Source organism: Lutra lutra, chromosome 16 (assembly GCF_902655055.1).
Source record: "Lutra lutra chromosome 16, mLutLut1.2, whole genome shotgun sequence".
Lineage (NCBI taxonomy): Eukaryota > Metazoa > Chordata > Mammalia > Carnivora > Mustelidae > Lutra > Lutra lutra.
Genome location: NC_062293.1, coordinates 49,954,463 through 49,981,211, shown reverse-complemented (window position 1 = coordinate 49,981,211; position 26,749 = coordinate 49,954,463). Strand labels below are relative to the sequence as shown.

Here is a 26,749-nt window from a genome sequence, read left to right as displayed (position 1 = left end):
AGAGCAGAGAGCCCGATGCGGGGCTCGATCCCAGGACGCAGGGACCATGACCCAAGCCGAAGGCAGAGGCTTTAACCCACTGAGCCACCCAGGCGCCCCTCTCCCTCACTTTTGAGGGACAGTTTTGTCAGATGTAAGATTCTTGGTTGACATTTTTTGTTTTAGCACTTTGAATTCTTCAGCCCACCGCTTTCTGAACTCCAAAGTTTCCAGAAGAAATCTGATAATCTTGGGGTGCCTGGGTGCCTCAGTGGGTTAAAGCCTCTGCCTTCGGCTCAGGTCGTGATCTCGGGGTCCTGGGATCGAGCCCCATGCTGGGCTCCCTGCCTGTTGGGGAGCCTTTTCTCCTCTCTTTTCCTGCTGCTCTGCCTGCTTGTGCTCTCCCTCTCTTTCTCTCAAATAAATAAATACATAAATAAGTTAGTTAAATATATATATTTTCAAGATTTTATTTATTTGACAGAGACCACAAGTAGTCAGAGAGGCAGGCAGGGAGAGAGGAGGAAGCAGGCTCCCCGCTGAGCGGAGAGCCCGATGCGGGCCTCGATCCCAGGACCCTGGGACCATGACCTGAGCCGAAGGCAGAGGCTTTAACCCACTGAGCCACCCAGGCGCCCCAAATAAATAAAATCTTAAAAAAAAAAAAAAAGGTCTGTCTAGTAGATCTACCATCAGGTCTTTTTCAGAAACCATTTCTATTGATTTTTCCCCTTTGAATTGTGGTAATCCTGGAATCCTGGAAATCAGTTGCTCTCCCTTTCCCAGTATTTATTATAGTCATTGTAGTAGTGGTAGTAGTAGTAGTAATAGTAGCAGTAGCAGTTGTAGTAGTAGTTGTAGACTGTCTCTGTGCCAAGGCTGAACCTAAGGGATAAGTTCTGGGCCTGCACATCTGGGTAAGTTTCTAATTTTCCCTGTATATACAGTTGCTTCTGAATGTCCTAAAGTCTGGCTTCCAAAAGGGGGAAAATGAGAAAATTGGGGGTGTGGGGAGGGAGTAAGGAGACCAGCCTTTAAATCTCCCAGAATTCTCAGCGGTTGGAGGGGGAGGGCTTGGGACAAGGGAAGGAAGTTCAACCCTAGTGGCTGCCAGGCCCCTTGTATCTCTGTGATTGGAAGCAGCCATCAGCTATCAGAGCACAGACCTCCACTGTTTGGAGGACAGGGACCTTTTTGCCCAGCCTAGCACCCACAAGCTGGGCGGGTGGCTCCAGGAATATGGGTACAGCTGCCTGCCCCGAGTCTGGGAGTGTGGGGAGGGGCAGGTATCTGCAGCTGTACTAAGAGCTCAGTTTAGCTAAAATTAACCATTTATTGTTCAAGACTCCCTGTGGAGGTTGCAAACCTTTGATAGACATCGGAGTTCCAAAACCATCAAATCTTATCCCAGAAATTGTCTAGGAGACAGACTCCTGCTGTGTCCCACTCTATGGTCTTCCCCAAATCCTGTTTGGTTCGTTTTTATTATTTTTTATTGATATTCTCTATTTGGTGAGCCATCTTTCTCCTGGTTTCCTTTAAAGGCTCTTTGGGCATATTTAAAAATCATTGATTTAAAGTCATCAGTAAATCTAATATCTGCCCTTCCTCAAAGAGGGTTTCTATCAATTTTTTTTCCTATGTGTGGGCCCAGCCCTGTTTGTTTACATGCCTCAGAATTGTTGTTGTTGTTGAAATCTGGGCATTTTGAATATTATAATGTGGGAAGTCTGGAAACCAGACTCTCTTCCTTCCCCAGGGTTTATTGCTGCTTGTAGCTGTCTGGTGGCTTTCCTGAACTAATTTTTGTAAAGCCTGTATTCTTTGTTGTGTATGGTAACTGACAATCTCTGTTCAGTCAACTGAATGGGGTCATCCCAGGCTTCCTTAAGCCTGAAAACAAAAGAGAAAAGAAAAGGGGGAAAAAAAAAAAAAGAGGAAGGGTGAAAGGGAGGGAAGGAGAGAGGGAAAAGAACCCAGTCTGCAGATGGGCTGCGTGTCTCACAACATGCCTTCAGCATTCAGCTGGGCAGACCACAGCTCTGCTTCAGCCCTTAATTCTTGCTTGCACAGAGTCTGCTACAGAGCTGCCAGAGGTGAGAGCTTACGGCTTTCTGGAGTCTTTTGTGAGCGTGTCCTCAACTCGGTGCAATCAATGCCCTTTGTATCCCCAGGAATGTGTGCGAGCTTTTCAAAACCCTTTCCCCCTGACGTATCTCATCCCCTAGCCTTTCCCCCAAGCTTTTAGTGGTTTCATTGTATGCCCCAAGAAGAGTGGCTAATACATTTGCCTTTACATTTTTTCAACCATTGTCCCTCTGTTCTTTGGAGTTCGGAGTTGGGTAAAATTAAGACAAGTCCTTTGAGTCAGTACTTCAAGCAGCCAATAGACAGGTCCAAACAAGTAACTAATTCTGAGAACAGTATTCTACTCCCACTGGTACAAGGAACATGTACCAGAAATGCAGGTTATCATCTTCCATGCTGCCAGGAAACATGAAATGAAAGGTACTAGGGTAAGTTAAAGTGCCACAAAGCAAACTTGTCAAGAGTCAGCCATTTTTATTATTGTTTCGCCTTTTTTTTTTTTTCCCCTTAACTGACCATTTACTTGGTTGCTGTAAACTTTGGATAACTTTCTAGAGTCCCAATACAGTTGATTCTGTTTTTGCCCATTGATTCTCTCCTTTTATGGAGGAAGAGACTTTTGGAGTTCCCCATTCCACCATCCTGGTAGACGTCTGTCAGCTTATTCATTTGGAAGTAAAAGGAAAACATGGTTACTTTCAAGAGTCTCATAAAGCAAAGAAAACCATGCTTGCAACGTAGAAAGGAGAGGGCTTATTTTAAGGTCACACAGTTCGAAGCAAGAGTTAATGTCCGACATTAACAGTGCAGACTTCTACTTTGATCAGATCCAAGCATTACTTTAGGGAATTAACAAAATACCTTTCTTTCATGCACCTGCGGGAGCCCAACCACCACAGGCTGTCTGGCTGAGATCGCGGATCAGGAAGGGTCTGGACACTGCTGGGTGTGATGAGCAGAGAGATGGTCCCCTGCTCACCACTGTTAATGGCACTCCTGCATGCGCAGGGCCGCAGAACTGCTCCAGAGCAAGTCGTCAAGAAACCCAGATATGGCAAACAGTAAGTGACCGATCTTAATTTTGTGCCAAGTCACTTGCTATTTTATTCCAGATTCTAACACAGGCAGAAACCACAGGCTCAAGTGTTTTTGGAAGGAAAAAAAAAATAGTCCTGGGGCTCCTGGCTGGCTCTTGATCTTAGGGTCGTGAGTTCAAGACCCACACTGGGGGTGACGTTTATTTGAAACGAAAAGAAAAATCTTTGCCTCCGTGAATTTGATAGGAGTGCCACTGCAGGACCTTGGTGGGAGAACATGCCGGCCTAACTCCCCGGAACCCAGCGTTCCCGAGCCTGGGACAAGTGTCACAGTCAAGTTCTGAGTTCTGCACTCTGAACCGCGGAGCAGGTGGTTCTTGCTGCCGGACATGAACAAAGGTGTTAGCACTTGCCCTCTGCGACCACCCCCAGCATCTCGTCTTCTGAGGCATGCAGAGGCAGCACTGTGCTCAGCGCATGGCTGTGCTACTGAACAGGGAGCCGAACAAAGCCATGCCAAGACGCAGGCGGCAGCGCACACCAACCCGCTGACCTGCCCCCCGGGGCTCGCAGCCTGCACCTCCAACTCCTCTCCTGCCACAGCCAAGTGATCACGCGTCAGACACGTGCAGGTCCTGGACAAACAGAATGGGAGACATTATACCCCTGGGAGGCTACTGTGCCACCGTGACAAGCCACAGAAGACAAAACGCCACAAGCGGACCCGACACTTGGACACTCGCAGCACGTGTATTCAGTGTTCATTTTATTTTAGTTATAAACAACGGCCCGGACACAAAGTTTTAAAAAAACCCACACACAATGTAAGTTTCATATTCCTTCTTTTGTTGCGGAAAATAAATAACGGTCAGGTAATAGTCGTTTGCCTATGCGTGTCTATAAAAGCGTTTCTAAAAATGTCACTTGCTGGGATTCGACGGGATCATCTTTTTGGCTTCTCAGTGGCAGGTATGACACAGTATACAGATCATTTGATTTCATGAACTTTTTTAAGCACTTGGGCTCCAGCAACTTTGGGAAAAGCTGTGGGCTTAAAAATCTTACTCCAGGTTATTGTTGAAATAGTTCAGCTATAAACAACCGGGTTGTTAATTCATTTAGGAGGAGAATATAGTTTTTCTTTTATAAAAATTGCCCAAAAAACTCACAAACACCTAAACCGACATTAAAAAGTTGGTCTATCTTCGTAGGAATCAACAAAAAGGAAGGAACAAAGCACAGACAGCCCCTGGGTAGTACATTGCATCAGGCATAACCCCTCACAGTACTGTCTGTTTCCAGTTTGGCCCTCCGGAGTTTTAAGAAAGGAAAGCTGTTCAGTCATCTAAACCTATGTTTCTGAAAAGGTAGGACATGGACTCCCCATTGTGAATCCGACGGATGGCTTCTGAGAGGATCATGCTGATGTCCACGGTTTTAATTTTAGGGCATTGGAGCTTCTGGATTTCATGTGGAATCGTATTGGTGACCACCACCTGCAAATCGAGAGGACAAAGATCCAAGAGCATCAGAGAACCAGGCAGCTTCCTGGCCAGATCTGAAAATCCCATATATTCCCAAATCTCTGTGGTTCTGCTTGACAGGACAGTGAGCCTACTATACCTTCAGAAGTGTTTTCAGTCAATGTGAACACTACTTGTGTTTCTTCCTTTTTTTTTTTTTTTAAGATTTTATTTATTTGACAGAGAGCGAGAAAGCGCAAGCCAGAGGAATAGCAGAGGAAGAGGGAAAAGCAGGCTCCCCGCCAAGCAGAGAGCCCGATGTGGGGTTCGATCCCAGGACCCTGAGATCATGACCTGAGCCAAAGGCAGAGGCTTAATCAACTGAGTCACCCAGGCATCCCCCCCGCTTTTTTCTTTCTTTTTTTAAGATTTATTTACTTATTTGAGAGAGAGAGCATGAGTGCAGAGGGAAGGGGCACAGGGAGAGGGAGAGAGAGTCTTAAGCAGACTCTGTGCTAAGCAAGCAGCCCAATGCAGGGCTCGATCTCACGACCTGAGCTGAAACTGAGGGTAGGACGCTTAACCAACTGTGCCACCCAGGAGTCCCCACTACCTGTTAGTCAAGATCTGATACCTTGACACCCACTATGTCTTAACTCAAGATCTGATACCCTGACACCCACTGAGACAGCTACAGGCAAAAAACCAGAACTACCGTGAGGTTGTGGGGAAACCAGACCCCTCAGATGCTGCTGGTGGGAGGGGTGAAAAATGGTTTGGCTACTTTGGAAAACAGTCTGGAAGTTCCTCAAAAGGTTAAACATAGAGTTGCCATAGGGCCCAAGAGAAATGAAACCATATCTTTGTTCAAAAACTTATACATGGGGGCGCCTGGGTGGCTCAGTGGGTTAAAGCCTAAGCCTTCGGTACAGATCATGGTCCCAGGGTCCTGGGATCGAGTTCCGCATCAGGCCCTCTGCTCAGCAGGGAGCCTGCTTCCCCACCACCCCCGCACCTGCCTCTCTGCCTACTTGTGATCTCTGTCAAATAAATAAATAAAATCTTAAAAAAAAAAAAAAAACTTATACAGAAATGTTTACAAGAGTCAAAAAGTATAAATGACCCAAACTGCCATAACCTTACGAATGAAAAGGCAAAATGTGGCATTTCCATTTGACGAAATATTCAGCAACAAATAAGAATGCAGTACTGGTACCCTGCTCCGGCAAGGATGAACTTTCAAAATAGCACGCCAAGTGAAAAAGCCAGATACAAAAGTCACACATCCCAGGATTTCATTTATAGGAAATGCCCAGGTTCGGTAAACCTATAGAGACAGAAAGCGGATTAGTGGGTGTGTAAGGCTGAGTGGACTGGGAAGAAATGGGGAAGGAGTGGACTGCTAATGAGAATCAGGGCTTTTTTCTGGGGGGGATGAGAATGGGGGCTGCACAATTCTGTGAGTACACTAAAAACCAGTGAATCTTATACTTTCAATGGGTGAACTGTATGGTATGTGAATTATATCTCAGTAAAACTGTTTTTCTTAAAATTAAGATTTGATAAAAATCAAAGAAAGACAAGCACTTTCCAGCAGCTACAAATGGGGAAAAAAAAAAAAATACTCAGCCGTCTTTAAAAAAACAGGGGATGGGGGCGGTGCCTGGGTGGCTCAGTGGGTTAAAGCCTCTGCCTTCAGCTCAGGTCATGATCCCAGGGTCCTGGGATCGAGCCCCGCATCGGGCTCTCTGCTCAGCAGGGAGCCTGCTTCCTCCTCTCTTTCTGCCTGCTTCTCTGCCTACTTGTGATCTCTGTCTGTCAAATAAATAAATAAAATCTTAAAAAAAAAAAAAACAGGGGATGGGAATGATTGTTTAATTTTATTTATAATCTATACTCCCTACTTCCGAAATAAGCCTCGTGACTGCTTATGATAAGGACGCGCACACACGAGACTGGTGACACAGAGACGGACAGTCAGGATTGCTCCAAACCAGCACGATGGACATGAAAGCCTAGCCTCATCTGATCCTGGTGACTCCTGCTTTTGTATCTGACATTCCTGGCAACTGAGGCAACAACAGAAACGTCAAGACTCACATAAATTATCACGGCCTATAAAAGAGAACAGTTCCCAAATTCAACAACAACAACAAAGCAGAACCCCTACCCACTGGTATCAAACACGGGCCTCTTGGCACCCCTCCCAGAGAATTGGCGGGGGGAGGGGGGTGACCCCAGGGCAGGGCTGCTGTGCCTGCACTCCATGCCCCATGTTCCCTTGCAGGGGCCGGTTTTTCACGCATCAACCCCCCTCACTGGGGAATGGATCTTCCACACCTATTCTAACCACATTTTAGAAGTACTGCCTTGAGGGAAGCCTGGGTGACTCAGTCGGTTAAGCGTCTGCCTTTGGCTCAGGTCATGATCTCAGGGTCCTGGGATCGAGTCCCGCATTGGGCTCTCTGCTCAGTGGGGAGCCTGTTTCTCCCTCTCTCTCTGCCCCTCCCCCTGCCTGCGTGCACTCTCTCTCTGTCAAATAAATAAACAGAATTTTTAAAAAGCACCAGTTTTATTGAGGTATCATTCGTGTACCCTCCAGTCAGCCATTTACAGCGTACGCTTCACTGGTGTTTGGAACAATCAGAGCTGGGTTTCCCATGTCCCCCAAAAAGAGACCCTGCACCCCTTCGCTGTCACTCCTCATCTCACCCCTTCCCAAAGGCTTGGCAACCACTAGCCTACCACGTTATGGATGTCTATTCTGCACATTTAAGTTATTTGCTAAAACAAACCACAAACCCCACTTCCAATCCTGATTCATCAGCCCCGAGCACTACAGGCTCGTACTCCAGAAGAGGAGGACGGCAGCCTCCCCACCTCTCCCCGCTTCCGCCTCCTGACTGGGGGCTCTGCTGTTGCCCCTGCCTGGCTTACCCTCCACCGTGGGACTGTGCTTTACCCGTAAGCTTACAGGAAAAACCTGAGCTTCCTAACCAGAATGAACACAGAAACCCCGCTGATTTATTTTTTATTTTTACTTGTAAAGATTTTATTTATTTGAGAGAGACAGAGATAGTGAGAGCGAGCGAGAGCAGGGAGGAGAGGGAGAAGCAGACTCCCCGCTGAGCAGGGAGCCCGACGCGGGGCTCGATCCTAGGCCCCAGATCATGACCTGAGCCGAAGGCAGGCGCTTAACCGACGGAGCCGCCCAGGCGCCCCAGAACCCGGTGTAGCCACTAGCCACTGGCCTGACTCCTCCTCCTGGGCATCGGCGTAAGGCCCCTCTCAAGACACAAGGGCGCCCATCCACAAAGGCAGCCTCCCCCTCGAGACTCCGGTAGCCAGACTCGGGTGCACTTGCGTCCATTTCTGCTGCTTTTATGCCTCCTCTCCAAAGTCCACTCTGCTCTAGGAGGCCGGGCTCCCGCAGGTCCCCCACATTCCTGTGGCTTGCTCTCTTGAATCTGCCCACACACAGCGCCCGTGGGAACCACGTGGACAGCCCGTGAGAGCTGCTGCCTCGGGCCTGAAGACCTCTCCGTGTACTCAGTATGGGAGTTCTGTATCCGGTTTGTGGCCCTGAACGCCTTTCACGTGTTCTTGGCCCTTAGGATTATCTGTCCCGCTGAGTAAGGAGGCTGGATGTGATCCTGGCCACACCAGCCTGGCCTCTGTCTGTGAGAAGGCACCTTGAACCCATTAACACGGGGCCAGGCTCAAGACTGACCGCTGAAGAGAAGAGTGTGGGACTTGGAAAAGTAAAAGGAGTCTGAGCCATGTACGATTCAATACTCAGGAATTTACAGGGCAGAACACCTCCATTTCTTAAGAGAGATTAAAAATGTGATTTATGCGGTCGGAGTGGACAAGCAGATGAGCCGGCTGACCTGGGGGTTGGGGGTCAGACAAAGCAGGGGGAGTAAACCAGGACTTGGTTTCAGCCTCAAGGGAGCCACAAGCAGCTTGGGAAAACTGCACCGTGTGCCTTCCTCCCAGTTTCATACCACAGGCATCTGTCTGTCCCAGTGAGAGAGCCGGGCTTTGCCATCATAAAGGCTCAGCCTACTAGCTGTGTGACCTTAAGAAGTCCCTTAACCTTTTTGAGGTAGGGCTTCCTGTCTTTCTAAAAGGGGTGCAGACGGGGAACCTGCAGGCCTGTGATGGAGTCTGGGGGTCAGGGAGGGGGTAGTGTGCATGGTACCATGCGTCACATGCCCCATTTACAAGAGTCAGTAAAACTATTACCATGGGCTAAAGACAGGCTTCCGGGCCCTGAAACGCAAACATAACCCACATTGTGAATCCATTCTTAACCACAAAATAATGCCCTCCCCCCCACTTGCTCTAACTGGGACCGGGAGGCACACAGGTGCCGGGGCAGCTGTGCCCAGAGCCGTGGCTGTTACCTCGTCGATGGCAGACTCTTCAATCAGCCGGGGAGCATCTGACGACAACAAGCCGTGAGTTGCCATCACAAAGATCTTATACGCGCCCCTTTCCTTCAGGGTCTCTGCCGCGGCGAGGAAGCTGTCCACGTCATCAATGATGTCATCCTGTCAAGTCACGGAGGGAGCAGAAGGTGCATAAACATGGGGGCAAAGGCAGGTTCCCCAAATCCAAAAAAACAAAGGGTATCATTCCACTCCAGCAGAACTGCGGCCCCATCTAATGTGGGGATATCGGGACACGGCAGGTCACTGTGCTCCTGACACATTCCCTGCAGGCCTCTTGGCCACACTGGGGGCTCCCTGGGGCCGCCATCTCCACATTAACCCTTGTGGGTCTGGAAATGTTTCCTCAGTGGGCAAAGGCTCCAGAAATGCTCATTGAAGGTCTTTTGTTTTGTTTTTTAAAGATTTTATTTATTTGACAGAGAAGAGAGCAGCAGAGGGAGGAGAAGCAGACTCCCCATGGGGCACAAAGTCCCATGCAAGACTGGATCCTAGGAATCCCGGGTCATGACCTGAGCCGAAGGTAGACACTTAACCGACTGAGCCACCCAAGCGTCCTGTTAAGGGTTTTTGTTTTTTTTTAATGCATAACAAAACTGCCAAAAGTGCTAGGCTCTAGCTAGTCCTTTCCTCTTTTCTTCTTGGTTTTCCTTATTTTCCACATCTTCTCCTCTGGGCACATGGGAAATATGCTTACTTACCTACGGCTTTAAAATGGAAAAGACGGTAATGGTGTTTTAACAAAATACACAGTCCGGTGGTTTCCCACCTAGGTGCCACAGGCTCCCAGTATGACAGGGTAGAAAATATATATATTGGTCTCCACGAACAGAGTTCCTTAAACCCTTGTAAATTTCTAAGTGATGATGAGAACACTAAGAACATCTTTTGTTATACTATTTGTCTCTGATCCTGTTCCTGACACGGGGCTCCTAAAACCCTTGTAAATTCCTAAGTGATAAGAGCGCTAGGGGCATCTTTTATTCTGATGAGGTGACTCCCAGTGGGATCCTGAATGGGGGCTTGTCACCAGAAAGACCACGCCATGAGGAGAAGCTTGGGATTTCCATCCTCCAAACCCCATTCTCCAGAGAGTGGAGGAGGCTGGAAACAGAGTTAATGATCTATCATGCCTACGTGATGAAACCTCCATAAAACCCCCAAAAGTACAGAGTTTGGAGAGCTTCCAGACTGGTGAACACATCCACATACTGGGAGGGTGACATACCCCAACTCCATGGGGACAAAATATTGTGTCCTCTGGACAACCCCAGACCTTGCCCTATTTATCTCCTCATCGGTATCCCTTATGACATCCTTTAATAAACTGGTCCATACAAGTGTTCTGTGAGCTGCTGAATTCTGTGAGCCGCTCTAGCAAATTAATGCAGCCTGAAGGGGTCATGGGAACCTCTGCTTTGTAGCCAAATCATACAGAAGCTGCGCATAACCCTGGGCCGTACATGCAAATGGTATCGGAAGTAGGGTGGGAGAAGTCTTGTGGGACTGACCCTTAACCCGTGGGGCTCTGACACTAGCTCTGGGTGGACAGTGTCAGTACTGAGTTAAATTGGGGCACCTGGGTGGCTCAGTTGGTTAAGCATCTGCCTTTGGCTCAGGTCGTGATTTTGGGGTCCTGGGATGGAGCCCCACATCGGGCTCCCATGCACTCTTTCTCTGCACAACCCCCCATGCTTTCTCTCTCAAATAAAAGCTTTAAAAAAAAAAAAAAGACCTCAGTTAACTTGTAGGACAAGTAACTGGTATCACAGAGAAAAACCCTACACGTTTGTGTGAGCTGTAAAGGGGATGTGCAGGAGAAAGACACAGGAAGTGGAAAACACAGTCTTTCCTATCACACCCAGGCTACCAAAGTTACTTTAAGCCCACTAGGGTATCAAGCATAGGCTAGACTTGAATAAGTATTCACGCATTTATTTTATATGCATAGATATTATTCCTTTCATGTTTATACCGGTATTACCATGATCAAAGAAGAAAAACGTAGGTGTTACTTTAAAAGTGTTACTGGCAAAATGGTACAACCACTCGGAAACAAAGTTTGACGGGTTCTTATAAACTGTGTTTGCAATCACCGCGCAAGCCACTAATCGCACCTTTGGCCATTTAGCACAGAAAAAGTAAAACTCTGTTCACACAAAAACCTATACACAAATGTGCACAGCAGTTTTATTTCTAGTAGCAGAAAACCAGAAACAATTCAGATGTCCTGCAGTGGTTCAACTGTGGTACCGACGTGCGTGGAAAACAGCGCAGCCTAAAAAGATGTGTTACTATACATAACCACTTGGTTGGATCCCCAGGGAAGCATGCTAAGTGAACAAAAAATCGATCTTAAAGGCTGACTGACTGTATTCTCCACTTGTATGTCTTTCTCGAAGTCACCATTATAAAGACAGAGGACAGGTTAGCCACCGCCACAAGTTGGCATCAGGGGGCAAGGAGGGACCTGGAGATGAAGGAGTAGCATGAAGGAGCCTGGAAGTGGCGTCACTCTGTATCTGACCACGATGGTGGTTACACAAAGCTCCACGTGTGATAAGCCTGCACACGTCTACACACATACATGTCATACCAGGGCTTTGTCATACCAGGGCTTTCGGGAGCAGCTGTGTGGGTGGTGGCGACCTCCATTTCCAGACTCTGTTACTGCACCACAGTTAAGCAAGGAGGAGGAAGCTGGATCAAGGAACTTAAGACTTGTCTGTACGATTCCTATGAATCAAAATTACTTCAAAATAAAACGGGTTTTTTTTTTTTAATGCAGTAGAAAGGGGGCAAAGGCATTACTAAATTCACAGCATCTTATTATAACAGATTTTGTTAAATAATGAATAAATTCATGGGCAGCTATTATTCTAGAAGATGACGTGAGAGACTCTGAACTCAGAAAAGACTTTGTGGATTCAGAAATTCACAAGCAAAACCTCAAGCACTGGGAAGAGCGAGAGGCCCCCACCATGGAGTCTTGGTGAACTGGAGCGACCACTCTGGAAACAGGCTGGCACTAGTCAGGGAAGTTGGAAATGTGTGTGCCTTCTGACCCAACCGCCCCACTCCCAGGAACCCAAGAAAGTTGTACACATATGGTCCAGAAAACAGGCATAAGACTGTTCAGAGCCAGTATTATCTGGAAAGAGAGAAACTGTACGTTCATTGCCTGGAGAACAGATCGGTATGCCGTGTCACGGTTGTACCAGAAACAGAACACAATGTGCAACCACATGTTACTACATGGAGAAATCCCAAACCAGCACTGAAGGGAAGTCATAAAGTACACAAAGACTTCATTATACAAACAGCAAGAACATGAAAAACAGAACCACCTAGCGTTTAGGGATACATACGGTCATGGCAGAATGTAACAGCAAGTAAGGGCATGCACGGTGACTTTCGGGTTGCTGACAACCTCTGGGGGGAGGAGAGGGAAGAAAGACCAGGGAAGAGCCAAGGCGGCCTCATGGGGACAGGACCACATTCTGTTTCCAAGCGGAGCAATGGGGTACACACACGTGTTCGTATTATTGTTTTAATGATATCGGCATTAAATGTACTCCTGTGCACTGGTTTTGTGAAGGGCAGGAGAATGTATGTTTTAAACAGTTACCAATTTTGCACCCTACCTTTATTGCAAAAAAATTTCCTGTGGTATGACAAACAGCTGCAAACATTTAGTAAAACTAAGGAGTTAGTTACAATTTCTTAATAAACTAATGATAACAATTTTCAGCTTGGGGACCAAAGTAAACATTTAGCACAAGGTACCAACTTAAAGGAGACTTACCTGGCCACACGGCTATCCCCACACCATTAACAAATAATTCAAAAGAATAACAATGGCAAATACAACAATTAATAATAAGAAGAGAGATCTACATACCACAATGATGGCGATCCTTCCTCCAACATCGCCAACAACTGTGATTGGGGGCTTTTCCTTAGGAATCAGCACTGGTCAGAATAAAACACACACACAAAAATCTCTATATTAAAGCCTTTAAAAAGTTAATGTCTCATGATAAAAAGAGCCAGAAACTAGAAACAGATGGGAACTTCCTCAACCTGAAGGGCAACTATGAAAAACTCACAGCTGACATCCTACTTAATGAAAGACTGAAAATTTCCCCCTAATATCAGGAACAAGCCAGGGATGCCTGCTCTCACCACTGCTACTCAACACGATACTGGATGCACTAGCCACGGTAATTAGGCAAGAAAAAGAAATAAAAGGGATCCAGGTGGGACAGAAAGAAGTAAAGCTATCTCTACTAGCAAATGACATGATCCTACATATAAAAAACACCAAAGAATCCACAAAGAACTACCAAAGCTAACACACCAATTCACCAGAGCTGCAAGGTAACACACAAAAATCAGTTGTTTCTACACGAGCAATGAATGAGCTGAAGGAGAAATTAGGAAAACAACTCCACTTGTAAAAGCAGTAAAAAGAATAAAATCCCTAAAAATAAATTCAACCAAAGAGGTGAAAGACCTGTACACTGAAACTATAAAACACTGCTGAAAGAAATTAAAGAAAACATAGATAAATGGAAAGACATCCCATGTTCATGGATCAAAGCATTAATACTGGTAAGATGGCAATGCTCCCCAAAGTGATCTATAGATTCAATGCAATCCTTATCAGAATCCCAACTGCTTTTCTGGCAGAAATTACCTGACCCCAAAATCCTAATATATCAAAATAAAAGGGACCCCAAGTGGCCAGAAAAATCTTTTAAAAAGAAAGAATAAAGGTGCAGGACTCACACTTCTCTATTTCAGAACTTATTACAAAGCAATTAATCAAATGTGGTACTTGCATAAGAATGGAGATAAGCAGATCAATGGAACAGAACCAAGTGTCCACAAATAAACCCAAACATCTACAATCGATTCTTCCCCCAGCTTTCTTGATATGTCATTGACATATAACACTGTGTACAACATAATGATTTGATACACGTACATACTGCAAAATGATTACCACAATAAGATGAGTTAACATACCCATCACTTCACATAATTACAATTTTGTGTGTGTGTGGTGAGGATGTTTAAGATCTACTCTCTTAGAGGGACCTGGGTGGCTCTGTCAGTTAAGCATCTACCTTCGGTTCAGGTCATGATTCGGGGTCCTGGAATCAAGCCCCACAACAGGCTCCCTGCTAAGCAGGGAGTCTGCTTCTCCCTCTGCCTGCCTCTCCCCAGTTTGTGCTCTCACTCTCTCAAATAAATGAGTAAAATTTTAAAAAGAAAAAAAGCTACTCTTAGTAACTTTCAAGTAAATAATATAGTATTATTAACTACAGTCACTATGCTATACGTTAGAGTCCCCAGAAGCTATTCATTTTATAACTCTGTTTCATCCATCACCCCCAGGACCTCGTAACTACCACTCTATTGTCTGTTTCTGTGAGTTCGACCTTTCCTTTAGCTTCTACATGTCATTGACACCACACAGTATCTGTCCTTCTCTGACTTATTTCACTTAGCACAACATCCTCAGAGTCCATCCATGTTGCCATAAATGGCAGGATTTCCTTCTGATGGCTGAATAATACTCTACTGTATATATACACATTTTCTTTAACCATTCAACCACTGAGGGGCACTTAGAATTGATTTTTGACAAGAGTGTCAAGGCCATTCGATGGGGAAAGGAAACAGTTTTTGACAAGTGGTGCTGGGAAAACTGGATATCCACATATAAAAGAATGAACTTGCACTCTTACCTCACACCATATTGAAAAATTAACTCGAAATGGATCAAAGACCTAAAAATAAGAGCTAAAGCTATAAAACTCTAAGTAGAAAACATGGGAGTAAATCCTCATGACCTTGGATTTGACAAAGGATTCTTAGCTAAGACACCAAAAGACAAGCAACAGACTGAAATACAGATAAACTGGGATTTCATCAAAATTAAAAGCTTCCATGCACCAAAGGACAGTATCAGGAAAGTGAAGACAAACTACACAATGAGAGAAAACATACATATTTTCGACAAAGAGTCAAGTGTCCAGAATATGTAAAGAACTCCTACAGCTCAACTATAAAAGGACAAACAACTCAATTCAATAATAAGCAAAAAATGTGAACAGACATTTCTCCCAAGAAGATACACAAATGGACAAGCACATGAGAAGATGAAACGTCATGAGCCATTAGGGAAATGCAGGAAAAAACTGTAACAAAGTACCCTTCAACACACCAGGCAGATGATCATCAACAAAATCAGAAAACATTGGGGCGCCTGGGTGGCTCAGTGGGTTAAAGCCTCTGCCTTCGGCTCAGGTCAGGATCTCAGGTCCTGGGATCGAGCCCTGCATCGGGCTCTCTGCTTAGCAGGGAGCCTGCTTCCCCCTCTCTCTCTCTGCCTCTCTGCTACTTGTGAACTCTGTTCTCTCTGTCAAATAGGTAAATAAGATCTTTAAAAAAAAAAAATCAGAAAACAGTGTTGGTAAGGATGTGGAGAAATCAGAACCTTTAACCTTTGCTGGGAGGAATGTCAAATGGTACAGCTGCGATGGACAATAGATGGGTAGCTCCTCAAAAAGTTAACATAAAATTACCATATGATCCAGCCACTATAATCCTAGGTATAGACTCTGGAGAAATGAAATCACATCCAGAAGAAACTTGCACGTGAACAAAAATGTAACAGCCTCACAGCCAAAGGTTGAAACAACTCCAGTGTCTATCTGCGGATGAAAGCACAACATGCTGTGGCATATCCACACACAACGGAAAATTACTCAGCCATCAAAAGAAATTAAGTCCTGATACACACAAAGACATGAATGAACAACAAAGACAGTCTGGATGATTCCATTTATATGAAATGTCTGGAACAGGCAAAGTCGTAAGAACAGAAAGCAGATTAGTGAGGGCAAGGGGCGTGGGGTGTGACCATTCAGTGTGTAAGGGTGTTCCCTGGGGTGATGAAATGTTTGAAACTTAAAAGATACGGGGGTTGCACAGGACTGTAAATGTACTAAATGCCAGTGAACTGTATACTTTAAAACAGCTGTTATGTGAGCTTCACTTCAATTTTTACTTTTTACTTATTTTTAAAGATTTTATTTATTTATTTGACAGGCAGGGAGAGAGAGCACAAGCAGGGGGAGCAGCGGGCAGAGGGAGAAGCAGACTCCCCACTGAGCAAGGAGCCCAATGCAGGAATCAAATCCCAGGATCCCGAGATCATGACCTGAGCCGAAGGCAGATGTTTAACCAACTGAGCCACCCGGGCATCCCTCACTTACAGTTCTGGAAGAAAAGTCAGTGTCACCAAAGGAAAAAAGCAGGAGCACTCCAGATCAGAGCTTCTCAACCTGGGCACCAGTCACATTTAGGGTCAGATAATTCTTTGTGGTGGGAGCTGTCCCGTGTGTTACGGGATATTTACGGCATCCTTGGCCCCCTCAATTATGACCACCAAAAATGTCAGACATCTCCAACCAAGTGTGCTCAATGGGACAAAATCCATGGCACCCCCCCCACCACAGTTGAGAACCAATGCTGTGGACTGAAGGAAGCTAAAGACATAGGACAATTAAATGTCATGTGATCCTAGGTGGCGGGGGGGGGGGGGGGGGGAGGACAACAGAAATGTAAAACCAAACAAAGCAAGATAAATCCCAAAACTGAATTTTTTACACTTTCCACACTTCCTTTCCCAGGCACCTGACCCCAGGACTGGAAAAAGAGTACAACAGTGTAGCCTTTAGGGAATCGGCCTGACAAAGAGCCGTATGAACAGTCTTACCTTTGAATTCATAAATCTCATGCAGAAGCCCAGGTACAGAGCAAGAGTTTACCCACACACGTCCACTGAAACATTACACTGGCAAAGGACAGGCGCAAACATCTGGGCACCTGGGGGGCTCAGTAGGCTAATCATCTGACTCTTGCTTTTGGCGGGGGTCATAACCTCAGGGTCATAAGATCAAGCCCCGCATGGGGCTCCGCGATCAGTGCGGGGTGTGCTGCAGAGTCTCTCCCTCTCCCTCTGCTCCTCCCCACTGCTCACTCTCTCTAAAATAAATAAAATCTTAGAAAAAAAAAAAAAAAAGGCAGGTGAAAACACACACCTGCTAGAACCTGACTGAGCTTAGGTTTCAGCCACATCCGCAGATGGGATATTCGACAGCCGTTAAAACTGCTGTTCAAGCAAGTTTTCAATCACCTGGGAGAAGGTGTGTTATGGAATCTGTGCCTGTTGGCACCGCGGCTCCGTAACCCAAGGAAGGAAACCATGGGAAGAGCCCCAGCAGAAGGTAAAAATGCTGTGTGTCTGGATTTAGTGCTGATGAGTGTTTCCTTCCTTTACTCACTCTGTTTTGAATAATTTATATAATGTGTTCCTATTCTGGAAAAGTACTGTTTTCTTTTTTAGTTGGCATTTTCCTTCTGTAAGAAACCAGAAAATACAAACTAATTTTTTTAAATATAATGCTGAATATTAAAATCTTTTGATGTCATCACAATCTCAAAATATACGTGTGAAGCGGCAGAGGAATAATGCTTTCTACTGCCTCCAGATGTCTATTTGCATATATCTACTTGCTACCAACTTAAACAAGGCTAGAGGGCCAGGCCAGCAAACGTGCAAAAAAAGTTCGACAAATTCTGGTATATTCTCCCCCAAGTCCTCTAGTGTTCACTGCTTGAGTCAAAATGTAAACACAGAAATGTTATCATTACAATCACGATGAAACAAACTGAAACATAAAGGAAATGTCAGAAAGCCCTGGTCCCTTGTTTTTACATGGGGGACGCGAAGCTCCGTCTCTCCAGCCCAGAAATGACTGGCTAAGACTGCACTTAAAACTAAAGCCCAGGGGACGCCTGGGTGGCTCAGTTGGTTGGACGACTGCCTTCGGCTCAGGTCATGATCCCGGAGTCCCGGGATCGAGTCCCACATCGGGCTCCCAGCTCCATGGGGAGTCTGCTTCTCCCTCTGACCTTCTCCTCGCTCATGCTCTCTCTCACTGTCTCTCTCTCAAATAAATAAATAAAATCTTAAAAAAAAAAAATCTAAAAAAACAAACAAAAAAAAAAACTAAAGCCCAGAAGTTAAAAGGAGCTGGTTCATCTTGCTGAAACGTTCCTGAACATAGCTGACGTAACTGCAAAGCTGAATGGGAATGTGCTTCCCCCCCACCCCGCCCGGAGCTCAGGGAATGGGCTCATCCCTGTAGAGCCCTGTAGGGCTGTCTGACACTGCCCCTCACTGAGCAGACGTGGGCTCTGAAGGCAAGGCCAGCCATAGGCCTGAGTGCCCAGCAGCCTTACAGGGTGGTACACACACTAATGTGGGGCCTAATTAGCAAATCCCGAACCCTGGCTCCAGCCCCAGCTCTCTCTCCGTGTTTTGTTTTTTTTTTTTAAGATATTTACTTATTCATTTGAGACAGAGAGCACAAGCGGGGTCAGCAGACTCCCCACTGGTCCATCCCAGGACCCCCGGATCATGACCTGAGCCGAAGGCAGACGCCTAACGACTGAGCCACCCAGGTGCTCCCCCCCTTTAAACTCCCGGCACAATGGGAGAGCGCCAGCTCCCAAGATGGAATGGGAGAGCACAGGCCTTCCCGTCCAGTGAGGCCACTGCTAGACTCCCAGGGCAGTGATATACGCTAAGTCACAAATGGAAGCCATGGATGTCATGTTAAATTTTCTAGCAGCCACATTACAAAAGCACAAAGAAATAGATGAAACTAATTTTAAGAATACATTTTATTTAATCCAATATGTCAATTAATCACTTCAACAGGGACTCAATAAAAAACTGATTAATAAAGATCTTTCACACTACGGTTTTCACACCCAGAGTGCATGTCCTTCACATTCCCTGCACACCTGGTTCCCATTCGCCCCATTCCAGTGGACAGGGGGCCGCTAGATTGGACAGGACAGGACAGGACAGCACAGCACAGCCCAGCCCAGCCCAGCCCAGCCCGAGGTCAAAGCCCTCCCATGGTGCATCTGTGTAACTCTATCAGCCTCCCAGATCCACCCTCCCTATCTCTTGCCTCTCTTCCCTGCAATCTAACACCCAGCGCGGGCTTGGACTTCGGAAGACACCAAAGATACCCACAGCGCCAGCTCCAGAGAACTCTGCAGCCTTTTGTAATGCAAGTTAAAGACCGGGCATTGAAAACCCTCCCATCCCCTCCAGCAGACTCCTGCCACCTTACCCCCATCTTTTTCCCCAAGGACCTTCCAGCAGTCAGGGCAATGTCCTTCCTGGTCACACTGGGGCTGGACACAGGCCCCAGCCCTTGCCCCCAGGCGTGGCCCCAACCTCAGCTTCCTCCCGGCAGCCCCAGTACAGTTTTCCTTCTCTCAAGTGTTCTCTATTTGCAAATGAGCCACCTCCTGGGCAAAGCAAGAACCCAAAGGGCTGCAGAATATGCCACAGTGGCATGAAAATGATTCTTAGCTGAAGGTGCAGGAGCTCCTGAAACCCCTTCTGGTTGAAAAGCAGAGCTCCCCAAAAGAACTCGAAAGAATTCAAATGTCATAAATCCCCTCCTAGGAACAACCAGGGAAGACTAACTTACCACCCAGACGAGAAGTCAGCACACACCCAGACAGACACAGTCACAAAACCATCCAACTCCCTTCTGTGCTAAGGGCCCTCCATCTCTTCTAAAAGTCACCTGTTTGCAAGCTTCCCCTGGTAAGATCCCCCAATCCTAAACCCTGTCTTTTCTTGCGCTCATCTATCTTTTGTGAGATTGGCAGTCCCCTAAATCTGAATCTAAAGAGGAGAGAGGACAAGTTTTTCTTCCCCAACAGATGCAAAGGCAGAATTTTTTTAATTGAGAAGATGTTAGTAAAGCACGAAGGAAGTTTCTTAAAACAGAAACAAATTCACACAAACTGTCCCACCCTGTCACCATCTTGCCACCTTTTGTACTCCCTCTGGGACCTCACACAAGCACAGGGATACACTCTTATATTCTGCCAATTCCCATATATTCCAGATTTTTCTCTTGTATCCAGCTAGGCTTAACTATTTCAGTGGGCTGCATATTTAGTTGTGCTGATACAAGATAACTTACAAGGGCCTACCCTCTACGAAGCCATTTAGACATTTCCCACATTGTGCATTCAAAGTAACACTACTGGTGGGTAAACACAATTTTTTGCTTGTGTTAAACTCTCCTCAAGGATCTATTGCTGAGTGAATGGATGAAATTCTCTGAAATGGCAGAACTAAGCCTATTCCTCGTTCTTGTTATGATCACACAAATTGCTTCTAGAAGGCTCTATGATCCACAGGGCTATCAGAAATACACTTGTAATGATGGGGTATTAATCAGTTTTTGCCAACTTAAAAAAACAAGAGAAGGGGCCATTCACAGTGGGAAGACAATACGTTTAGGCAGCCCTGAAAGCAAAGAGGAAAGTGACAAAGAGGGGCTGGCACACTTACTGGGGATCTCCAGGCTGGGGTGGATGGCAGCCACACTCCTGACCATGGGCGGGGAGTGCCGTCCATCCACCAGGTCGGACTCGGCGTCCTGAGCTTCTCCGTGAATCACCGCGATGCCCAGTCGCAGGCGCTCTGCGAAAGACTGCGCCCTGAGGGAGAGCACGAGACACAGTTCAGAGAGCACACAGCCTCCATTTTCTGACGTTCACGGGTGGAACATATGAGAACAGGCATCCAGTGCAGTTTCCAAGAGGATTCGCGAAAAGAGAAAATGATCTTCAAGTCCTGGGATCGGGGACAAAGCGTGGGGACCCCCAGCGATGAGCATGTCCCTCTGGCTGTGTGCATGGCAGTGGCTGGGCAGTGGCAGGCCCCGTGGGCGCTCAGCGGGCTAGATGCACCTGCGCTGGCTGACTGAGCTAAGCCTAATCTTCCCCCATTCTAACTGCTAAATCCACCTCGCCACCCACCGAATAGTGAGAACCAGCCACAGGAGGCAAAGGGCATTAAATACTCGTCAAAGTCGGAAGCGTCAATTTTTAAGTTTTATTGAGATATAAGTGAGACCCAACGAACTCTATGTATTTAAACTGTACAATCTCATCAGCTCTGATGTGCACACACATCCGTGCAAACCGTCAGCATGATGAAGACAATGAAAAGATCTACCGATGCCAGACACGTCCTTGTGCCCTTTAGGAACTCCTTCTAGCACCTCGCCACCAATAATCTGCTTTCTGGCACAGAGTCTGACGCCTTCTAGAACCTCGTAAGTGGAATCGGAGTCTGTCGTCGTTTCTTGTCTAACTTCGCTCACTAAGGATAACATTTTGGAGATTCAACCACATTATATGGCACAGCAACAGGCCATCCCTTCACACAGTAACAGTCCGTGGTTCGGGTCTACCAGACCTTGTTCACTTACACGATACGTTTCTGAGTTATTCCCAGTTCTTAACTATGGCAAAACCGCTTTGAACATTCACGTACAGATTTCTGCATGGACTCACGCTTTCCTCTCTCTTGGTTAAAGACCTAGGAGTAGCATGGCTGGATCATAAGGTAAGGCATATATTTAACTCTCCAAAAAACAACCAGACTGTTCTGCAAAGTGGTTATACCATTTCACAACCGCCTGAGCAGGGCACAAGGGTCCCACCGATATATGGTGTGGCAGATTTCAAATGCTTTCTATTCTGATGGTGCCTAGTGGTACCTTGCTGTGCTTGCCGTTGGGATTTCCCTCATAGCAAACGGTGCTGAACACCTTTCATGTGCTTATTTGCCCTTCGAATGTATACTTTGATAAAGGGTTTGCTTATCTTTTGCCAATTTTTTTAGTTAGGTTGTTAGTTCTGTACTAACTTTTGGGAATTCTTTATATCTTCTGCATGTAAGTTGGGTTTTTTTTTATGTTTATTTATTTAAATTTTTAAGTGATCTCTCCACCCAACATGGGGCTTGAACTCATGGCCTTGAGATCAAGAGTCGCACGCTCTTCCCACTGAGCCAGCCAAGTGCCCTGAATATAAATTCTTTATCAGGTACATGCTTTACACATACTTTCTCCCAATCTGTGCCTTCTGTCATTCTCTGTTATGTCTTCCGAAGAGTAGTTTTACTTTTGATGATGTTTAATTTAATAAATTTTTTCTCATGGGGCGCCTGCCTGAGTGGCTCAGTGGGTTAAAGCCTCTGCCTTCGGCTCAGGTCATGATCCCAGGGTCTGGGATCAAGCCCCGCATCGGGCTCTCTGCTTGGCAGGGAGCCTGCTTCCCTTCCTCTCTTTCTGCCTGCCTCTCTGCCTACTTGTGATCTCTGTCTGTCAAATAAATAAATAAATAAAAAGTCTTTAAAAAAAAAAAAATAGGGCGCCTGTGTGGCTCAGTTGGTTATGCAACTGCCTTCGGCTCAGGTCATGATCCCGGACGCCTGGGATCAAGTCCCACATCCAGCTCCCTGCTCAGCAGGGAGTCTGCTTCTCCCACTGACCTCTCTCCTCTCATTCTTTCTCTCTCTCCCTCTCAAATAAATAAGATCTTTAAAAAAAAATTAAAATATAAAACATTTTTGTCCAACCAAAGTCACAAAGATAAAAAATTTTTGTCCAACCAAAGTCACAAAGATCTTTTCTCCCACAGTTTCCTTCAGAAGTTTTACAGTTTTAGGTTCCACATTTAGTTATAGGATTTTTAGTTGATTTTTGCATATGATGTAAAATATGACTCAAAATCATATTTTGTACGTGAATCATTCGAATACCATTTGTGAAAAGGAAAATATGACTCGAAATCATTATTTTGTCCATCCAATCATTTCAACACCATTCAGGAAAAGGGCAACCCCTTTTTCTCCACTGTAATGCTTTTGCAGCTTTGCTGGAAGCCAGCGTTCTAGATACGCACAGGTCTGTTTCTGGACTTGATTCTGTTCCACTATTCTATTTTTCTCTCTTTACCCCAACGCTGCCCAGTCAAGGTCGCTTTAGCATTATAGTAAGTTTTGACTTCAGTGTTAGCTCTCCCAGATCTAACCCCCGGAAGTTATTCTTTCTCAAAGTCTAACCAGCACTGACACATGCCTGAGTGGATGGGCAAGTCAGTCTCAATCCTACTTGGCCAACACCCAAATCCCTAATCACGGGTGTGGAAAACACCCTAAGAAGTGACGAGCGCTGCCACTGTCTTCCAGGAAACAACATGCAGCTGAATCACCGAGGATCACTTTCTTCAACCCCTCTCATCTGTGAGAGATCATAAATGCCAGAGAAGAGCAGATGAGGTAGGTCGAGGTCTTCATACTAGCTGCTGTTAACACAGTAACACAGACTAAGGGTGCTCCGACATAGAAATGTATTCCTCATAGTTCTGGAGGCTGGCAGCCCCAGATGAGGGCATGGCAGAGCCGGTGCCTGGTGAGGGCCTGCTTCCTGGTTTGCAGACGGCCCCCCCGTCTCTCAGGGTACCTTCATGCAGCAGAGAGCCACGACAAGCGTCTCACTCTTCCCACAAGACCACTAATCCCAGACATGAGGGCTCTACCTTCATGACCTAATCATCTCCCAAAGGCCTCACCTCCTAATCTCATCATACTGGGGGTTAGGATTTCAAGATGAATTTTGGGGGGACACACACACTCTTGTCCACAATAGTAGCGAAAACACTGGACACTACACATAACCTTCCTGAGGGATCTTCTCAGGCCTCATCAAACCTGACACAAATGGCTAGATGCCAAACACTGGGGGCGCCTGGGTGGCTCAGTCGGTTAAGCCTCTGCCTTCGGCTCACGTCATGATCTCGTGGTCCCAGGATCAACCCCCATGTCAGGCCCCTTGTTCAGTGGGGAGTCTACGTCTCCCTTTTACTCTCCCTCTGTGCTCCCCGCCACCAAATAAACAAATAAAATCTTTAAAAAAAATGACAAACACTGTAGTACAGTTGACCCTTGAATAACATAGGTTTGAACTGCGTGGGTCCACTTATAGGTGGGTTTTTTTACATATATAAATACGGTACGATACTGTAAGTGTATTTTCTCTTATGATTTTCTTAATAACATTTTTTTCCTCTGCCTTACTTGCAGTAAGAATACAGTATACAATATAAACGACAAAATAGACATTAATCGACTATTTATGCTCTCAGTATTACTGATTAAGTTCTGGGGCAGTGAAAAGTGATGTGTGGATTTTTGAAGCATGCGGGGGTGGCGCCCTAAAACCCGTGTTGCTCAAAAGTCAACTGTGCTAATAAAAGCCAAATAAACTGAGCCGAAGGCTACCATAGTGATACAATCTCATCAACAAACGGAATTAGATGTCAAGTGAGTATTATGGAAGTTATGAGAAGCCTATCCATAGGGGCAAGACCAAAGAAAATTCATCATATTCTTTGGGTATTTAGTGGGAAAAATGTATCAAAATGCCCTGTGGCTACTTCTGTTACTGAAGCTACTTCTGTTTCCGCTGAGATGGGGCAGCCTCCCAAGTCAGAAAACTCTAACACACTGACTGCCCTTCTCCAGCCAACCGCCACAGAAATCAGCTACACCACTGCTGACACAGCAAAGGTCAAGCAGGGGGTCTACCCTTCCTCCCTTGCCAGGCTATAATGATGAGCCCCAAACCCTCCAAAGGGGCAGTTTAAGAGAATGCCAAGTAGAGAGCTGGGACTTTCATCCCTACCGAGCCGTAATGATCCCCCACCCCCCCACAGTCAGTGCAGAGTGAACCCTGGACTTCCAACCCCACTCAGCAGTAAAAGGTGCCTTTCCCTCTCCCCTCTGAGGTGGTGTCAAGGGAGGCCTCGTGGAGTCAGGACTCTCACCAGCCCCGTGGTGACAAGGCCACTTGGTGTCAGCAGAGGATTCACAGGGAGTGGTACTCCCACGTCCGCCTACTTGTGGGTGTTCTGATCTGATTCTTACTACAAAGGTACAGTAATCAAAACTGTGGTATTGACATTCAGACAACAGAACAGATCTGAGAGTCTGGAAATAAACACAAACATCGATGGCCAACTGACTTGGGACGAAAATACCAAAGCCATTCGAGGGGGCTAAGCACAGTCTTTTCAACGAATGGTGCTGGATGGCCAGATAATCACGTGGGAAACAAAGAAGCTGGGACCCGACACCTCCCTCCATATATAAAAATGAACTCAACATGGATCAACCACCTAAACATAACAGCTAAAACTAAACCACTGGGAGAAAACGCAGGGGCAAAACTTAATAACCTTGGATTTAGCAATGGCTTCTTAAATATGATGTCAGAGCAAAAGCAGTAACATAGCTAACCCAGACTTCATAAAAATTAAAAACTTTTGTGTGTCGAAGGACATTGTCAAGACAGGTAAAAGAGGGACACCTGGGTGGCTCAGATGGTTAAGCATCTGCCTTTGGGTCAGGTCATGATCCCAGGGTCCTAGGATTGAGTACCACTGAGCAGGGAGCCTGCTTCTCCCTCTGCCTGCCGCTCCCCCTGCTTGTGCTCTCTCACGCTCTCTCTAACAAATAACTACAATTAAACAACAATAACCACCACCACCACCATACAGGTAATGATCCCAGGGTTCTGGGATCAAGCCCCACATCAAGCCCACTGGGCTCTGCTCAGAGGGGAGCCTGCTTCCTCCTCTCTCTCTCTCTCTGTCTGCCTCTCCGCCTACTTGAGGTATCTGTCAAATAAAAAAATAATTAAAAAAAAAAAAGATAACCTACAGAATGGGGTAAAATATTTGCAAATCCTCTATCCAATAAGGGTCTAGTACCCAGGATACATAAAGAACTCCTATAACTCAACCACAAAAAGGCAAACAACCCCGTTAAAAAAAGTGCGAAAGACTTGAACAGACATTTCTCCAAAGATATACCAATTGTTAATGAGCACACGGAAAGACGCTCAACATCCTTCATTGTTAGAGAAGCACAAATCAAAACCACAGTGACGGACCACTGCACACCGACTGGGATGGCCATAATAACAACAATAATAATAATAAAACCGAAAATACATGTTGGTAAGGATGGAACCCTTGTACATCCCTGGAGAGAATGTGAAATGGTACCCGCTGTAGTTCAGCAGTCCCTCCAAAATGTAAGCATAGAATTACCATATACTGAGCACTTGCGACCCTTGGTACACATCCACAAGAAATGAAAACATACATTGACACAGCAACTTGTACATAAATGTACAGCAGTATTCTTTGTAACAGTCAAAAGGTGGGGACAACCCAAATGTCCTTCAATACATGAATGGATAAACAGTGTGGTCTATCCCGACTGTGGGGATTTTTCAGCTGTAAAAATGAAATGACTGACTGATACACACTACAGTGTGGACGAACCTGGAAAGCAGGAGGCTACGTGAAAGAAACCACACCCAAAAGGCCACATATTACGTGGCTTCATTTATATGAAACATCCAGGACAGGCAATCCACGGAGACAGACAGCAGATTCGTGGTTGCCAGGGGCTGGGGAGAGAGGGTCACGGACAGTGATTTCTTCATGGGTATGGAGTGTTCCTCTGGAGTGATGAAACAGCTCTGAAACCTGAGAGAGGCTGTGCCTGCAGAACATTGTGAAGGCACTAACTGCCCACGGATTGCAGACTTTAAAATGATTAATTATACCTTCTGTGATTTTCACCTTAACGGCAACTGAAAGCACGTATATCAGAGAAAAACAAATTACTACATTAAAACTGATCCAGCATGGGGCGCCTGGGTGGCTCAGTGGGTTAAGCCTCTGC

The 26,749-nt window shown here is 46.0% G+C and overlaps 1 protein-coding gene across 6 annotated transcripts in view; it reads right to left on the bottom strand.

Annotated features, from left to right (window-relative positions):
- Positions 1 to 2,576: 2,576 nt before the first annotated feature.
- Positions 2,577 to 26,749, bottom strand: part of PRPSAP2 (phosphoribosyl pyrophosphate synthetase associated protein 2) — a 50,665-nt gene continuing 26,492 nt past the window's right edge. For 3 of the 6 annotated variants that reach the window (XM_047707570.1, XM_047707567.1, XM_047707568.1), the window contains 4 exons: positions 20,492 to 20,640; positions 12,923 to 12,993; positions 8,977 to 9,123; positions 3,849 to 4,600 (listed from right to left, as the gene is read on the bottom strand). In XM_047707570.1, coding sequence (XP_047563526.1) covers positions 4,442 to 4,600; positions 8,977 to 9,123; positions 12,923 to 12,993; positions 20,492 to 20,640 — 526 coding nt within the window. In that variant the 3' untranslated portion in view covers positions 3,849 to 4,441. Of the gene's footprint in view, positions 3,740 to 3,848; positions 4,601 to 8,976; positions 9,124 to 12,922; positions 12,994 to 20,491; positions 20,641 to 26,749 lie in introns of those variants that run through there. The other 3 variants (XR_007123409.1, XR_007123408.1, XM_047707571.1) reach the window with 3 other exon arrangements.